The sequence below is a fragment of the Pleurodeles waltl genome, chromosome 4_1 (genome assembly GCF_031143425.1).
Source record: "Pleurodeles waltl isolate 20211129_DDA chromosome 4_1, aPleWal1.hap1.20221129, whole genome shotgun sequence".
Lineage (NCBI taxonomy): Eukaryota > Metazoa > Chordata > Amphibia > Caudata > Salamandridae > Pleurodeles > Pleurodeles waltl.
In genome coordinates, this window is record NC_090442.1 from 72,824,311 (window position 1) to 72,842,587 (window position 18,277).

The 18,277-nt window shown below is 52.6% G+C and overlaps 1 protein-coding gene across 4 annotated transcripts in view; it reads left to right on the plus strand.

Annotated features, from left to right (window-relative positions):
- ST3GAL3 (ST3 beta-galactoside alpha-2,3-sialyltransferase 3) overlaps positions 1-18,277 on the plus strand; it is an 807,542-nt gene that overhangs the window by 517,592 nt on the left and 271,673 nt on the right. For all 4 annotated transcript variants that reach the window (XM_069227820.1, XM_069227817.1, XM_069227819.1 and 1 more), the window contains one exon: positions 7,748-7,842. In XM_069227820.1, coding sequence (XP_069083921.1) covers positions 7,748-7,842 — 95 coding nt within the window. The remainder of the gene's footprint in view (positions 1-7,747; positions 7,843-18,277) is intronic.

Sequence of the window (18,277 nt, forward strand, 5' to 3'; positions counted from 1 at the left end):
GGGTGTGTGAGGGTACTGCAGTACTAAACTCTGAAGGGGAAACTGTAGTGCTGGAGCTATTCGAGGGGTACCTTGGCATCGGAGCTATGAGAGAGATATGCCAGTCTTGGAGCTGTGAGAGTCACACTGCAGTACTGTGGCTGTTAGAGGAAGCTGTTAGGGTGAAACAGTAGTCCCGCAGCTGTGAGAGTCGCGCTGAAATCCTGGAGCTGTGAGAGTGATAAAGCAGTCCCAGAGAGCTATTAGTCACCCTGCAGTTGTGGAGTCCCGCAGCTGTGAGAGTCACACTGCAATCCTGAAGCTGTGAGTGTCACACTGCACTCCAGGAGCTGGGAGAGTCACACTCAGTCCTGAGAGTCAGTCTGCAGTCCTGCAGCTGTGATAGGGATAGGGCAGTCCTGGAGATGTGAGAGGCACACTGCACTCTTGGAGCTGTGAGTCACACTGAAGTACTGGAGCTGTGAGACACACTGCAGTCTTTGCGATGTGAGAGTCACACTGAAGTCATGGAGCTGTGAGAGTAATATGGCAGTCCGTCCTGAGCTGTGAGAGTCACTCTGCAGCCCTGGAGCTGAGAGTCACACTGCAGTGCTGAAGATGTGAGAGTCACACTGCACCTGGAGCTGCAAGAGCCACACTGCAGTACTGGAGCTGTTTTATTCATACTGCAGTCCTGGAGGTGTGAGAGTATTACGACAGTTATAAGGCTGCAAGAGTACCACTGCAGTCCTGGAGCTGTGAGAGTTACACTGCGGTACTGGAGACTTGCGAGTCACTGCAGTGCTGAAGCTATAAGAGTTGCACTGTGGTCCTGGAGCTGTGACAGTCACACTGCAGCCCTGGAGCTGTGAGAGTCACACTGCAGCCCTGGAGCTGTGAGAGTCACACTGCAGTGCTGGAGCTGCGAGGGTCACACTGCAGTGCTGGAGGTGTGAGTCACACTGCAGTGCTGGAGATGTGAGTCACACTGCACCTGGAGCTGCGAGGGTCACACTGCACCTGGAGCTGCGAGAGTCACCCTGCAGTCCTGGGGCTGTGAGAATCTCACTACAGTTTTGGCGCTGTGAGGGTCACACTACAGTACTGGAGATATGTGAGTCATTCTGCGGTACTGGAGCGGAGAGAGCGATATGAAAGTCCTAGGGCTGCAGTGCTGGAACGAGAGTCACGCTGCAGTACTGAAGGATGTGAGAGTCACACTAGACTTGGAGCTGTTATGTAGCTTTGAAAGTCACACTGCAGTCCTGGAGCTGTGAAAGTCATAGTGCAGTCCTTGAGATGGGAGAGTCATGCTACTGTCCTGGAGTTGTGAGAGTCACAAATCGCAGTCCATGAGCTGTGAGAGTCACACTGCAGTCCTGGAGCTGAGAGAGATCTGGCAGTCCTGGAGCTGTGAGAGTCACACTGCAGGCCTGAAGCTGTGAGAGTCCTACTGCAGTCCTGGAGCTGTGAGAGTCATACTGCAGTCCTGGAGCTGTGAGAGTCATACTGCAGTCCTGGAGCTGTGAGAGTCATACTGCTGCCCTGGAGCTGTGAGAGTAGCACTGCTGCCCTGGAGCTGTGAGAGTCATACTGCTGTCCTGCAGCTGTGAGAGTCATACTGCTGTCCTGCAGCTGTGAGAGTCATACTGCTGCCCTGGAGCTGTGAGAGTAGCACTGCAGTCCTGGAGCTGTGAGAGTCATACTGCAGTCCTGGAGCTGTGAGAGTCGCACTACACTACTGGAGATGTGAGAGTCGCACTGCAGTCCTGGGGCTGTGAAACGGATATGTATGTTTTTTTTAACCTGCTGCAGGTCAACCATCACTACAGGTTCCCGGATTGACGCTTCGGTGTTACGTGACGTGCACGTCTACAGCACAGTCTTGAAGCGCATACAGACCTGGGCGCCCACAATGGCCTGGAGCCAAAGGGATTGTCTTGTGTACATTTGTAAAGCGCTATCACCCGCGAGGGTATCCAGGCGCTGAAACGCTTTGTGCTTGTTTAGGGGTGAGTTACATTGGAGGTGATGTTCTCTTTGCGTGCCCTCTAATCCCTGTCCTCCCGGAGGCATCTGTGCGCCCTCTGCCCCCTTCCCTCGGTTGCAGGTGGGTGGCACACCAGCCCAGGTCTACCTGCCCCACCAGCGCGGCCTCATGTGCTCTAAGTGCTTTGCTCTCACTCGGGCGTAGCGCCAAGTGTCAGCCTGTGACGGCTGTGCCTGGAGAGGCGCCCTCTGAGCAGCGCCCCGTGTCTCCCATTGCACCGAGCCTTGTCCCGGGCCCGGTGCCGCCCTCGGTGGTCCTGTGGTGGGCAGGACGCGGCCTGCCCGCGCCTCTCGGGGCATTCCTCCCGTCTATGGTGCACCATTGTAGCGCCTAGCTCCCACAGTGAAGTTTGCAGCCCCTCCCCGACCGCCCTCAGAGTGGGAACCCGATCCCCAGGCGGCTTCTCTTTCACACATGCCTGCCATGCCGTGCCACGCCGTTGGCAGGAAGAGTGAGACGAAACCCAAGCCAGGCTCTGAACACTGCCGCCCCTTGTGTGCCCTGCTGGCACCCTCGCGCTCCCCGCAGGGCACACTTGTGTTTTACGACGGCAGCCGCGTGCCTCTTTTGCAGCTGTTTGTATTTTGTATTGCATTGTTCTGTGGCGTGTATATAGCGCTGCATACTGCGCCGAGGGATGCAGAAGCGCGTTGGCACTCTGCGGCACGGGGAGCGCGCGACTGGCACAGTGTTGGGTCATTGTGATCCTGTGTGGGAATGTTGTTGCTGTTGAACGCGGGTGACCCGAGAGGCGCTCGTAGTTTGTTTCAAGGCGCTTACCATCAGAAATAAAACGAACTATGATGTGCCTGGTTGGGCCTGTGCAGGATAGAAGTCATGCAGTGCCAGTTTTCGGCAGGAAACCCACCGTAGTGTCTGTAAGGGCAGCTCTAATGTCGCTGAGGGGTGTAGTGTCTGAGAAATGTTGGAGAAGCACGTGTCCCCAGACTATAAGGGCATCTGTAGTGTCTCTGAAGTGCACAATGTCCGATGAGAAGTGCTAGAGGAGCCCCAGTGTCACCTGCCTGTAAAGACAACTGTAGTGTCTCTGAAGTGTGTAGTGTCTGATGAGAAGTGTTAGAGAAGCCCCCGTGTCCCCAGGCTGTGAGGACAGCTGTTGTGTCTCTAAGGTGTCCAATGAGAAGTGTTAGAGGAGCCCTAGCGTCACATGTCTGTAAAGACAGCTGTAGTGTCTCTGAAGGGCGCAGTGTCCGATGAGAAGGGCTAGAGAAGGTCTGTGTCCCCAGACTATAAGGGCATCTGTAGTGTCTCTGAAGTGCACAATGTCCGATGAGAAGTGCTAGAGAAGCCCCAGTGTCCCCAGGCTGTGAGGACAGCTGTTGTGTCTCTAAGGTGTCCAATGAGAAGTGTTAGAGGAGCCCCAGCGTCACATGCCTGTAAAGACAGCTGTAGTGTCTCTGAAGTGTGTAGTGTCTGATGAGAAGTGCTAGAGAAGCCCCAGTGTCCCCAGGCTGTGAGGACAGCTGTTGTGTCTCTAAGGTGTCTAATGAGAAGTGTTAGAGGAGCCCCAGCGTCACATGTCTGTAAAGACAGCTGTAGTGTCTCTGTAGAGTGTAGTGTCTCTGAAGGGCGCAGTGTCCGGGGAGAAGGGTTAGAGAAGGTCCCAGTGTCCCCAGACTGTAAGGACAGCTGTAGTGTCTCTGTAGGGTGTAGTGTCCGATGAGAAGGGTTAGAGAAGGTCCCAGTGTCCCCAGCCTATAAGGACAGCTGTAGTGTCTCTGTAGGGTGTAGTGTCCGATGAGAAGGGTTAGAGAAGGTCCCAGTGTCCCCAGACTGTAAGGACAGCTGTAGTGCCTCCGAAGGGCGCAGTGTCCGATGAGAAGGTCCCAGTGTCCCCAGACTGTAAGGACAGCTGTAGTGTCTCTGTAGGGTGTAGTGTCCGATGAGAAGGGTTAGAGAAGGTCCCAGTGTCCCCAGGCTGTAAGGACAGCTGTAGTGTCTCTGTAGGGTGTAGTGTCCGATGAGAAGGGTTAGAGAAGGTCCCAGTGTCCCCAGCCTGTAAGGACAGCTGTAGTGTCTCTGTAGGGTGTAGTGTCCGATGAGAAGGGTTCGAGAAGGTCCCAGTGTCCCCAGACTGTAAGGACAGCTGTAGTGCCTCCGAAGGGCGCAGTGTCCGATGAGAAGGTCCCAGTGTCCCCAGGCTGTAAGGACAGCTGTAGTGTCTCTGTAGGGTGTAGTGTCCGATGAGAAGGGTTAGAGAAGGTCCCAGTGTCCACAGGCTGTAAGGACAGATGTAGTGTCTCTGTAGGGTGTAGTGTCCGATGAGAAGGGTTAGAGAAGGTCCCAGTGTCCCCAGGCTGTAAGGACAGCTGTAGTGTCTCTGTAGGGTGTAGTGTCCGATGAGAAGGGTTAGAGAAGGTCCCAGTGTCCCCAGGCTGTAAGGACAGCTGTAGTGCCTCCGAAGGGCGCAGTGCCCGATGAGAAGGTCCCAGTGTCCCCAGACTGTAAGGACAGCTGTAGTGTCTCTGTAGGGTGTAGTGTCCGATGAGAAGGGTTAGAGAAGGTCCCAGTGTCCCCAGGCTGTAAGGACAGCTGTAGTGTCTCTGTAGGGTGTAGTGTCCGATGAGAAGGGTTAGAGAAGGTCCCAGTGTCCCCAGGCAGTAAGGACAGCTGTAGTGTCTCTGTAGGGTGTAGTGTCCGATGAGAAGGGTTAGAGAAGGTCCCAGTGTCCCCAGACTGTAAGGACAGCTGTAGTGTCTCTGTAGGGTGTAGTGTCTGATGAGAAGGGTTAGAGAAGGTCCCAGTGTCCCCAGGCTGTAAGGACAGCTGTAGTGTCTCTGTAGGGTGTAGTGTCCGATGAGAAGGGTTAGAGAAGGTCCCAGTGTCCCCAGACTGTAAGGACAGCTGTAGTGTCTCTGTAGGGTGTAGTGTCTCTGAAGGGCGCAGTGTCCGGGGAGAAGGGTTAGAGAAGGTCCCAGTGTCCCCAGACTGTAAGGACAGCTGTAGTGTCTCTGTAGGGTGTAGTGTCCGATGAGAAGGGTTAGAGAAGGTCCCAGTGTCCCCAGACTGTAAGGACAGCTGTAGTGTCTCTGTAGGGTGTAGTGTCTCTGAAGGGCGCAGTGTCCGGGGAGAAGGGTTAGAGAAGGTCCCAGTGTCCCCAGACTGTAAGGACAGCTGTAGTGTCTCTGTAGGGTGTAGTGTCCGATGAGAAGGGTTAGAGAAGGTCCCAGTGTCCCCAGGCTGTAAGGACAGCTCTAGTGTGTCTGGAGGGTAGGGGTGTAGTGTTTTATTAGGGGCGATGTCTCTTGTATCACTGAAGAGTAGGGGTACCTTGGTTCCTGTATGTATGTATGTATGTATGTATGTCTGTTATTTCCATTGCGTGAAGCTAGCCAAGAGGCAGCGGAGCTCTGTTCACGGTAGAAGGCTTAAAGTCAGTGAGTAGAACGAGAGGTAGCCAGGTTGTGGGTGTGATGTAGTGTTCTTTAAAGTCTGATGGGCTTGTACAGCAGTTCTGAAGTCGCTTTGCGGAACAAACAGTTTCCCTTTCTGGAGAAGAGAGAACTGGTACTAGGCCATCTTTATATTTTTGGCAATATGTTTATTGAGGGAGAAGTTGGTGACCAGGTTGAATCCAAGTGATTTGGCATTCAATTAGAGTTGGGGGTTCAAAGCCAGGAACATTATTGTGATTCAGCCAGGTTTGTACTGTATCTTGTTTGTTGATTTTTTTTAACAAATAGGAATTTGTTTTATCTCAGTGCTATAGCTCTGCTGTCCCTGAAAGATATGGATACCTTGCTTCCTCGATAGGCATAGCTCTCGTGTCTGTGAAGGGCAGGGATACCCTGGCTCCTCCTTAGAGATAGCTCTGTTGTCTCAGAAGAGTAGGGATATCTTGGTTCGTCAGTAGGAATCACAGTAGCATCCCTGAAGTACAAGGGTCACTCTTGCTGCTCATTAGGGGTGACTGGGCTACATCTTCAGGCAGGGGATGCCTTGGTTTCTCAGTAGGAATAACTCTTGCCCCTCTTAAGTGCGAGGATACCCTGTTGTGTTAGTAAGGACTTCTGTGGTGCTTCTGATTGGTTGTGATACCCTGGATCCTCCGTAGGGATAGCTGAAGTGTCTACGAAGGTTAAAGGATACCCTGGTCTCTCCATAGGTATAGATCTCCTGTCTCAGAAGGGTAGGGGGCTATGGTTGCTCAGTAGGGAACACTCTGTTTTCTCTGGAGGATAGGGATAGCTTAGGTCCTCTGTAGGATGGACTCCAGTATCACTGAAGAGTTGGGATAACTTTGTTCCTAAGTAGGAACAGCTCCAGTGTCTCTGAAGGGGGCAGCTACCACATTTGAGTCAGGAAGGCTGTAGTGTCTATGAAAGGTATGGTGATTCCCGCCTCCTAATGTGTCATTACTCTTGTTTCTTGTCTCTAAAGGGGAAGTATATCTTGGCTCCTTAGTGCAGGTGGCTCTACTGCCTCTGAAGGGTAGGGATACCTTGGTTCCTCATTAGGAATAGCTGTTTTGTTCTCTGCAGGGTAGGGAGGAGTTTGTTTCTCAGTAGGTAGAACTCTAGTGTCTCTAAAGGGTAGGGATACTTTGGTTCCTCAGTAGGAATAGCTGTAATGTCTTTGAACAATTTGACGAACTTTAACTCCTTTAATGTGGGTCATTACTCTAGTATCTCAGAAGGGCACGGATTTCTTGGATCCTCATTAGGGATAGCTCTAGTGCATCTGAAGGGAGGGATCCCCTGATTCCTCAGTTCAGACCACTCTAGTGCCTCTGAAGGGCAGTGATGCATTGGCTCTTCATTAGGGATAGCTCTTTTCTTTGAAGGATGGGGATATCTTGGTTGTGTGTGTGCATCCTTTTCAGGCTTTGGTTGATTGTGCAGTCCTTCCAGGCATTCAGGTTAGTAATTGATTGAACACCCATGCTAGGAACAGTAGCATGTAGCATATCCTTGTAGGTGATTGAGTAACTCTATATCCTCTCTATGGACATGGATTGTCCTTATGATTCTTTGACTTTATGGACAGTTGATGATTGTGTGCCCCTGTAGGTCACTGGTTGAGGGTTCATCTTTTCAGTGCACAGGCTGTCTTTAGGTCCTCAATGAGCAGTGGCTGATCTTGTTTCCTTGAGGAAGATGGTTAATTACGAATGCTTGCGGGTCACTGGTTGAGTATGCATGTCTGCATCACTGTGTGCTTGCCTGCCAGACAAAGTCTGTGTTTGGATCCGTGATGGAAAGTACCTGATTGGACGACCTCGTAAAGTCAGTCGGTCGTTGGTTGTCTGAGCATTCTTGTAGGTCAGTGGGTGATTGTATCTCCTCTCTCTCTGATCAGAACCGAACTGGGCTTCTGTTGCTTGTGTTCTGGCTCAGAAAGGACCTGGCTTGGCAGTTCGGGTTGGAGTATCCCTATCGGAGCAGGGTCAAGGCTGATTTGCATATGTTTGTGTCTACTCTGAGGTGGCATGGCGGGTTGGAATGCCACCCGAGCGATTACCAGTGGTTAGAAATCTCTAGAAACTCTTGAGGTCTGATGAATGAACCACAAACAAATCTGTCACCTGAAGGCCCGGTAAGGTGCAGCTTCACATGCAACTGAATCTTTCTGCTTCTTCTTTCATTTCCATGTCACATTTCTGTGTTCTGCTCAGTCTGGTGCCTGCCTCCCTGCTCTGTTTGTCACAAGATCTAAAACTCTGAGCTCCAGTAACACGGGCTTGGAATTGTCTTTCAGGTTCTCTAAACCAGCACCAATGTTTCTGGACGATTCCTTCCGGAAGTGGGCTAGGATACGGGACTTCGTTCCTCCTTTTGGGATTAAAGGACAAGGTAAGAAGGCTGTGTGACATTATCAATCCATCACATGATAGCATTTATCCATCAGTTATTAGGGGCACCCACTGGACTCTTGAAATGACTTTCATTATGTATGAAAAGCATTCGCTGTGCAATTTTAGGGAATCGCTAAAATAGCGATTCCTTAAAATTGCGACCCTGTTTAGAGAGTCGCAAATTGCGATTCTCTAAATAAGAAATCGCAAATAAGGAATCCTTATTTGCGATTCCTTAAGCACACGTATCAAGCATTTCCTTAATGCGAATTGGGCATTAAGGAATCACAATTAACCACCAAATACAACTTGGTGGCAACCGTGTGCAGATTTAAAAAATGCTTTTTTTAAATTGACATGTATCGAACACATGCTCCTTTGACATGTGTGTGCCTTACATGTCCTTAAAATTTTTTGGGGGGTGCAGCAGAGGGGGCCTTAGGCCCCCAGCACCCTGGGGTTTTGCTTTTCCTAAATTGCGAATTCCCGCTATTTGCGATTCGGTAATAGCATTTGCGATTTTTAAGAAATCGCTATTACCGAATCACAAATATGATACATACCATTTTGCGACTCTGAAATAGCGATTTCTTAAAAATTGCTATTAGAGAATTGCAAAGTGGATTCTTGCTACATGTGGCCCTTGGTCTTCAGCTCACAGATCAACCATCGAGAATACGGAGCTCCATACTGCATATCCCATTCTTAACCATCATCCCATGTTTCATGGGTTGTAGCATAGTTCTTCTTGGTCAACGCCACACGGCAAATCATGTTTGGCCCTCACATTCTTGGAATTACATGATCCATGTCAACGTTAGTTGTAAATCTGACGGCTTTATTTTACCTGGACAAATACCCTGTTGTAAGGGAAGGTCAGGTTTATTATTAATGCATTTGACTGAACTCTTTGTTATTCCATTATTGGTTGTATGGATTAGCCATCATGTATGCTTCCATTGTCTCCTTGCTGTGTGCTAATCATCTGCCTTGACTATGATCGGGCAGGGGCCTTGTACGTGTGCTTGGTCACGTGATAGTCATGCCAGCAGAGGTTCCCTTGCTCCAGGTAGCTTCGCTTTGGCCTTTGTTCATGTAGATTCCAGTGGTGACTTCATCTTGCTCAAGATTGAAATATTACATCGCGGGGAAGAGCGCATATTCATTGGATCTCTCTCCAGTCGCTGCCTTCAATGAAAGCAAATGCAGGGTGTGTGGAACAATGCACCGATACATGACACAGGTGTTGGTCATTTCATTTACACCTGCAATCCCCACACCTATAAAACTCTGGCTGAAGGAGTAGTTTTTATAATTGGGCCTGATGTGTCAACCACAAAGAAACCCATAGGCGACATTAGGTTGGTCCTCCTAGGTGCACCTGGACATGCGACTGATCCTTCCTTACTGCATGGACCATCCAGAGGGACTAGCCTGGTGGGTATGTCACTGGTTCTGTAGTAAGCAGCAGACTTCTGCAAGCCAAGAACCGTGTTTGCAGGTCTTGCAAGGGTGTAGGCAGGGCGTCCGGAGGCCGCGGTTGGAGTAAAATGGAAGACAGCGAGAGTCTTTGTCATGGCCAGGAACCAAAGTGGCTTGGATTTCTGAAACACAAAGGAACTGTCTCTGCCCATTTGCTCGCGTGTCAGTTATTCAAGGGAGACGGCTTCAGAGGAACACCCCTGCTCGCCTTCGAACAACTGGCCCTGTGTGATGGTTCGAAGGCCTACCCTACTGGAGAATAAGGCCTGCAGTGTCTGCCACGACTCTAATGAGCATGCCCAGCGTCCGGCCGGTCTGAGTGCATTGTCCCGCAGAAGGCCTCGTCCGGGCAGTGGGATCTTCTGTCAGGGACTGGTACTAAGTGCATTGAGGCAGGAGCGAGATCGCATATCCTGGGCTCATACGAAAGCCATTGAAAGAAGAAGAGACCTCCATCTCATTCTTTTATGGTGGCCATTGACTCAAGAAGAGAGATTACGTTTCTGAATCTCATACGCAAGCAATTGAGGCAAGAAGAGCCTTCTATAGCAGTGTTTCATGATGATCGTTGACAAAACTAAAGAGATTGTATATATGGGTTTCATACGCAAGCCGCTGAGACAAGAACAGCCCTCTGTAGCAGTGTTTTACGAAGAGCATTGACACAAGAAGAGAGATTGCATATGTAAGTCTCATACCCAGGCCGCTGAGACAAGAACAGCCCTCTGTAGCAGTGTTTTACGAATACCATTGATACAAGAAGCGAGATTGCACATGTGGGTCTCACACGCAAGCCACTGAGACAAGAAGAGCCCTTTATCTCGGTGTTTTACGAAGACCATTGACACAGATTGCATATGTAGGTTGTTAGACTTTTCATCCTTGGCGTGGTCTCCCTTAACTTTTTGCCTCTGTTCCCCAGGTTGTTGATGTGTGCTGGACTCTGATTTTGCTGTTTTTATTACTCTGGGCACTTTACCACTGCTAACCAGTGCTAAAGTGCAAGTGCTCCTGTTTAAAATGTGTATGTAATTGGTTCTCCATAATTGGCATATTTGTTTACTGTTAAGTCCCTAGTAAAGTGCACTAGAGGTGCCCAGGGCCTGTAAATCAAATGTTACTAGTGGGCCTGCAGCACTGGTTGTGCTACCCACACAAGTAACCCTGTAATCATGTCTCAGACCTGCCACTGCAGTGTCTGTGTGTGTATTTTTACACTGTAAATTCGACTTGGCAAGTGTACCCACTTGCTAGGCCTAAACCTTCCCTTTTCTTACATGTAAGGCACCCCTAAGGTAGGCCCTAGGTAGCCCCAAGGGCAGGGTGCAGTGTATGGATAAGGTAGGACATATAGTAATGTGGTTTATATGTCCTGACAGTGAAATACTGCCAATTTCGTTTTTCACTGTTGCAAGGCCTGTCTCTCTCATAGGATAATATGGGGGCTACCTTTAAATATGATTAAAGTGTAGATTCCCCTAGAGAGTAGATGGACATGTGGAGTTTGGGGTCCCTGAACTCACAATTTAAAAATACATCTTTTAGTAAAGTTGGTTTTGAGATTGTGTGTTTGAAAATGACACTTTTAGAAAGTGAGCATTTTCTTGCTTAAACCATTCTGTGACTCTGCCTTGTTTGTGGATTCCCTGTCTGGGTCAGTTTGACATTTGGGTTGTTTTTCACCTCACACTAGAAAGTGACACAAAGGGAGCTGGGGTGTAGCCTGCATTTCCTAATTAGCCATCTCTGCTAGGAGGGAGGGGTGGAGTGGTCACTCTCATCTGAAAGGACTGTGGTGCCTGCCTCTGATAATGCAGACTCCAACCCCCTGGTGTGTGTCTGAGGCCTTGCCTGGGCAAGGCAGGATTTCACAAGTAGGTGTGAGTCCCCTTTGAAGAAAGGTGACTTCAAAGACTAAAATGGGTATAAGAAGGGCACCCAAATCTACAGACTTTAGAAACACTTCTGGAACCAAGAGGAACCTCTGCCTGGAGAAGAGCTGAATAGCTGAGGAAGAAGAGCTGCCCTCCCTGTGACTGTGCTTTGTGGAGCTATCCTGCAGTTGCTGCTTCTGCCAGAGTAAGAGGGCAAAGACTGGACTTTGTGTGCCTTCCATCTTGAGAAGAAATCTCCAAGGGCTTGATCTAGAGCTTGCCTCCTGTTGTTTGAAGTCTCAGGGACAGCAAAGACTTCTCTCTGCCAGCACCTGGAGTCTCTGGAGAGACTCCTACTCTGCCCTGTGGTGCCCATCCAGTTCCTGGGACCCTGAAAGGAGAAGCTGGCAGCCTAAAGACAAGAAAATCGACGCACAGAGCGCTGTGCAGGGAAAAGATTGACGTGAATCCGATCTGCGGCTGAAAAAATGACGCGCCGCCGGCTCCGCAGCTGAGAAACAACGCTCGCAGGAAACGTGACCAAAAAATCGACGCACGGATCAGGAGAAACGACGCACAGCATCGCTGACGGAGGCTGGGAGATCACAACCTGCGCTGCGGGATTTTCGGATCATCGTGCGGCTGGATTTTTGACTCAAGTACCGCCGTGCGGAGTTATTTTTGACGCACACCTGCCTGTGCGGGGTTATTTTTGACGCACACCAGGTACATTTTCACTCTAGCAACGCTAGTGTGTTTTTAAAACTACTTAAAGACTCTTTTTGATTTTTAATTGATAACTTGACTTGTGTATGGTGGATTTTTGTCGTTTTGGTCTTGTTTTGTTTAGATAAATATTTCCTATTTTTTCTAAACCTGTGTTGTGTCATTTTGTAGTGTTTTCATTAAGTTACTGTGTGTGTTGGTACAAATACTTTACACCTAGCACTCTGTAGTTAAGCCTACTGCTCTGCCAAGCTACCAAGGGGGTAAGCAGGGGTTAGCTGAGGGTGAGTCTCTTTTACCCTGACTAGAGTGAGGGTCTTTGCTTGAACAGGGGGTAATCTGACTGTCAACCAAAGACCCCATTTCTAACATAGGTCTTATATGCAAGCCACTGAAACAAGAAGAGCCCTCTATATCCGTCTTTTATGGAGACCAATGATACAGGAAGAGAGATTACATGCCTGGGTCTCATACGCAAGCCATTGAGTCAAGAAGAGCCCTCCATAGCATCTTTTATGGAAGCCATTGACAAAAAAAAGAGATTACATGTTTGGATCTCATACGCAAACCATTAAGGCAAGCAGTAGAGTTCCCCCTGGATGTTTTATGCTGGCCATTAACCCAGATGACATGTCCCATCCACAGGGCGTGGGTCTGTCTGGGTTTCAAAGCCTGTGTTTCTGAATGAAAAGGTCCTGTCTGGCTGAAAGGTTCAGGTTTCAGATGGAGGGCATTAGAAGAACACAGGTGACTCTATATAGGGCTCATACGCAGTGCATCATGGCAGAAAGAGGATGACTTGGCAGCCTAATTATCTAATTACATGTATGACAAAGGGGCAAGACGAGGACTGTATGCTGGACCTTATTCTCAGTGCATTGAGGCATGAAGAGGGCTCCATCTGGACATTGAGGCATGAGGAAAGAATGCATGTATGCGTTTCATATGCAGGGTTTAAAGAAAGAATCGTGCTCCGTCTTGTTCGAGTGTGCGGGCTGCTGAGATAAGATATCTCCGTGGGTCATGCACAGGATATTGGGGCATGCAGAAAGCTCAGTGGGTTTTGTATGCAGAGCATTGAGGCAAAAAGAGAGTTCCATCTGAGTCTCATGCAGGCCTCCGGGGTAATAAGAGAATTCTATTTGGGCCTCACGCATGGCATTGAGGCAGTAAGAGTTCTGTCTGGGCCTCAAGCAGGGCTTTGAGGCAAGAAGAGAGGTCCTTCTGGGCCTCATGCAGTGCTTTGAGGCAAGAAGAGAATTCCTTTTGGGCCTCACGCAGGGCATTGAGGCTAGAAAAGAGATCTGTTTCTGGGCCTCACGCGGGGCATTGAGGCACAAAGAGAGTTCTGTCTGGGCCTCATGCAGGGCATTGAGGCAAGAATTCTATTTAGACCTCACATTCAGTGTATTTAGGCAAACGGAGGACTCCAATTCTGGGCCTCATGCAGGGCATTGAAACAAGAAGAGAGTTCCATTGGGGCCTCATGAAGGACATTGAGGCATGAAGAGAGTTCCTTCTGTGTCTCCTACATGGCATTGAGGCTAGAAAAGAGTTCTGTTTCTAGGCATCGTGCAGGGCATTGAGGCATGAAGAGAGTTCCGTCTGGGCGTCATGCAGGGTACTGAGGCAATGAGAGAGTTCTATTTGGGCCTCCTGCATGGCACCGATGCGCGTAAAGAGTTCTGTTTCTGGGCCGCTTGCGTTGCATTGAGGCAAGGAGAGAGTTCCGTCTGTGCCTCATTCATGGCATTGAGGCATGAAGAAAGTTCCTTCTGGGCCTCACGCAGGGCATTGAGGCTAGAAAAGAGTTCTGTTTCTGGGCTTCACGCAGGGCATTGAGGCACAAAGAGAGTTCCGTCTGGGCCTCATGCAGGGCATTGAGGCAGGAAGTCTATTTAGACCTCGCATGCAATGTGTTAAGGCTAAGGGACTCCACTTTGGCCTCAAGCAGGACATGAGGAAAGAAGAGAGCTTTAGATGGGTTATGTAAGTAAGGAGGTGAGGCATGGAGAAGACTATGTTGGTCTTGGAGAACGAGGGGAGAAGTTAGCTCTGTCTGGGTCTCGTTTGCTGGGTTTGAGGCAAGAAGAATGCTTTATCTGGGTTTTGGACATGATATTGAGGCAAGTATAGAGCTCTTTCTGGTTCTAATTCATGGGACACTGAGGCTAGAAGAGAGCTCTCTGTGAATCTTGTACATAGAAAATGTGACAACAGAACTGTCCGTCCTTCTGGTACACTTGGAATTGTGGAACGCAGAGAGCTCTGTCTGTACCTCACTACACATTGAGTCCAGAAGAGAGCTCTTTCAGAATTTGTTAGACTAGGTTTTGTGAGAAGAGAGTCTCTGCGAGTCTTGTACACTTGGAATTTTTATGTTATGTGTATTTGTAAAGTCCAGTATCATCCTCGTGGGGTGTGTGTGTGTGTTGGTTAATTGAAATGCCAGGAGGAGGTACTCATGTGGAGAGGGCGGTCGTTCCACACTTTAGGGACGATGTAAGAGAACGTTTGTCGTCCTGATCGAGTCCAAGAGTGTCTGCGCATGCGCTGGGCCGCCCATAGAGGTGCCTAAGGGACCTCAGGACCTGCACTCAGAGCTCAGTGGACAGGCCTCAGGATGTGCATGTGATGGACCACTCGTCCCTTAGGAGAGGCGAGCGCGACATTCCGCCTCCCCTTGTGTGTGAATGAAACGCTTGACTTCTGGGCGCTTCCGGTGCAAGCCGCCTGGAAGAGGCAGTCAGGACGTGTGCGTGACCGGGTTGTGCACTCCTGTCTGCGGGGTTATCTTGACCGGAGGCAGGAGGTCGAAGGCCAGAAGGATGCAGGGCAGATGAACGCCTCGTCTTCTGGAGGGGCAGAGTGTCTGGACAAAAGGTGCCCCACAGACACCAGCGCCTCGAAGCTTGGCGAGGACTCCAGAGGGCTGTCCTAATCCTCTGTGCTTGTGCCTTATAGAAGTGGTTTTAGTGTGTTGGACCTGGGTTGGGCGGAGACCAGTCCTTTGTGTTCAGACGATGTTTGAAGGTCATCTCGTGGGATGCAGGATGGCTGCACCCAAAGAGCCCCTTAATCCTCCTCCTTGTGTTCGGTGGGAAGGGCTTCTTTCCGCTGTAAGCGCATGATGCGGCCTGTCAGGTGCGAGGTCCCCAGGTCGGCTCGCACCCCGCTTACCACCAGGGTCCCACCTGTCCCCGTCTGGATGGCCGCGCGTTGGGTCTTGTGCTCCGTCTCTGAGGGGTTCACCTTGCAGTAGCTTCTCATGGGTGACCCCCCAGCCCCGGGGATGCCACAGTGGTCTTCCCACTGCACACCTGTGTGCTCTGGCTCAGCCCTCCTCTCCCTCGGGAGGCAGATGCTCGCCCCTCTCTTGGGTACCGTCGGGCCCTCCCCACTTCATTCATCCGTACTTCAGGTTCAGGTTGTCTCCGCCGCACTTCCCACCTCCCGCGAGCCCGCGCTGCTCCCCGCCTCACCTCTCAGCCTCTCTCTGCCTCACCTCTCAGCCTCTCTCTGCCTCACCTCTCAGCCTCTCTCTGCCTCACCTCTGCTCTCCCCGCATCACCTCTGCTCTCCCCGCATCACCTCTGCTCTCCCCGCATCACCTCTCAGCCTCTCTCCGCCTCACCTCTCAGCCTCTCTCCGCCTCACCTCTCAGCCTCTCTCCGCCTCACCTCTCAGCCTCTCTCCGCCTCACCTCTCAGCCTCTCTCTGCCTCACCTCTGCTCTCCCCGCCTCACCTCTCACCTCTCCGCCTCTCTCCGCCTCTCTCTGCTCTCCGCCTCACCTCTGCTCTCCGCCTCACCTCTGCTCTCCCCGCCTCACCTCTGCTCTCCCCGCCTCACCTCTCAGCCTCTCTCCGCCTCACCTCTCAGCCTCTCTCCGCCTCAGCCTCTCCCCGCCTCTCTCCGCCTCAGCCTCTCCCCGCCTCACCTCTCGGCCTCTCCCCGCCTCACCTCTCAGCCTCTCCCCGCCTCACCTCTCAGCCTCTCCCCGCCTCACCTCTGCTCTCCCCGCCTCACCTCTGCTCTCCCCGCCTCACCTCTGCTCTCCCCGCCTCACCTCTCAGCCTCTCTCTGCCTCACCTCTCAGCCTCTCTCTGCCTCACCTCTCAGCCTCTCTCTGCCTCACCTCTCAGCCTCTCTCCGCCTCACCTCTCAGCCTCTCTCCGCCTCACCTCTCCTCTCTCCGCCTCACCTCTCAGCCTCTCTCCGCCTCACCTCTCAGCCTCTCTCCGCCTCACCTCTCAGCCTCTCTCCGCCTCAGCCTCTCCCCGCCTCACCTCTCAGCCTCTCCCCGCCTCACCTCTCAGCCTCTCTCCGCCTCACCTCTCAGCCTCTCTCCGCCTCACCTCTCAGCCTCTCTCCGCCTCACCTCTCAGCCTCTCTCCGCCTCACCTCTCCTCTCTCCGCCTCACCTCTCCTCTCTCCGCCTCACCTCTCAGCCTCTCTCCGCCTCACCTCTCAGCCTTACCTCTCAGCCTATCTCCGCCTCACCTCTCAGCCTCTCTCTGCCTCACCTCTCAGCCTCTCTCTGCCTCACCTCTCAGCCTCTCTCTGCCTCACCTCTCAGCCTCTCTCTGCCTCACCTCTCAGCCTCTCTCTGCCTCACCTCTCAGCCTCTCTCTGCCTCACCTCTCAGCCTCTCTCTGCCTCACCTCTCAACCTCTCTCTGCCTCACCTCTCAGCCTCTCTCCGCCTCACCTCTCAGCCTCTCTCCGCCTCACCTCTCCGCCTCACCTCTCCGCCTCACCTCTCCGCCTCACCTCTCCGCCTCACCTCTCAGCCTCTCCCCGCCTCACCTCTCAGCCTCTCCCCGCCTCACCTCTCAGCCTCTCTCTGCCTCACCTCTCAGCCTCTCTCTGCCTCACCTCTCAGCCTCTCTCTGCCTCACCTCTCAGCCTCTCTCTGCCTCACCTCTCAGCCTCTCTCTGCCTCACCTCTCAGCCTCTCTCTGCCTCACCTCTCAGCCTCTCTCTGCCTCACCTCTGCTCTCCCCGCATCACCTCTGCTCTCCCCGCCTCACCTCTCAGCCTCTCTCCGCCTCACCTCTCAGCCTCTCTCCGCCTCACCTCTCAGCCTCTCTCCGCCTCACCTCTCAGCCTCTCTCCGCCTCACCTCTCAGCCTCTCTCTGCCTCACCTCTGCTCTCCCCGCCTCACCTCTCACCTCTCCGCCTCTCTCCGCCTCTCTCTGCTCTCCGCCTCTCTCTGCTCTCCGCCTCACCTCTGCTCTCCCCGCCTCACCTCTGCTCTCCCCGCCTCACCTCTGCTCTCCCCGCCTCACCTCTCAGCCTCTCTCCGCCTCACCTCTCAGCCTCTCTCCGCCTCAGCCTCTCCCCGCCTCTCTCCGCCTCAGCCTCTCCCCGCCTCACCTCTCGGCCTCTCCCCGCCTCACCTCTCAGCCTCTCCCCGCCTCACCTCTGCTCTCCCCGCCTCACCTCTGCTCTCCCCGCCTCACCTCTGCTCTCCCCGCCTCACCTCTCAGCCTCTCTCTGCCTCACCTCTCAGCCTCTCTCTGCCTCACCTCTCAGCCTCTCTCCGCCTCACCTCTCAGCCTCTCTCCGCCTCACCTCTCAGCCTCTCTCCGCCTCACCTCTCAGCCTCTCTCCGCCTCACCTCTCAGCCTCTCTCCGCCTCACCTCTCAGCCTCTCTCCGCCTCAGCCTCTCCCCGCCTCACCTCTCAGCCTCTCCCCGCCTCACCTCTCAGCCTCTCTCCGCCTCACCTCTCAGCCTCTCTCCGCCTCACCTCTCAGCCTCTCTCCGCCTCACCTCTCCTCTCTCCGCCTCACCTCTCCTCTCTCCGCCTCACCTCTCCTCTCTCCGCCTCACCTCTCAGCCTCTCTCCGCCTCACCTCTCAGCCTTTCTCTGCCTCACCTCTCAGCCTCTCTCCACCTCTCTCCACCTCTCTCTGCCTCTCTCAGCCTCTCCCCGCCTCTCTCTGCCTCACCTCTGCTCTCCCCGCCTCACCTCTACTCTCCCCGCCTCACCTCTACTCTCCCCGCCTCACCTCTACTCTCCCCGCCTCACCTCTCAGCCTCTCTCCGCCTCACCTCTCAGCCTCTCTCCGCCTCACCTCTCAGCCTCTCCCCGCCTCTCTCTGCCTCACCTCTGCTCTCCCCGCCTCACCTCTGCTCTCCCCGCCTCACCTCTACTCTCCCCGCCTCACCTCTCAGCCTCTCTCCGCCTCACCTCTCAGCCTCTCTCCGCCTCAGCCTCTCCCCGCTTCACCTCTCAGCCTCTCCCCGCCTCACCTCTCAGCCTCTCCCCGCCTCACCTCTGCTCTCCCCGCCTCACCTCTCAGCCTCTCTCCGCCTCACCTCTCAGCCTCTCTCCACCTCACCTC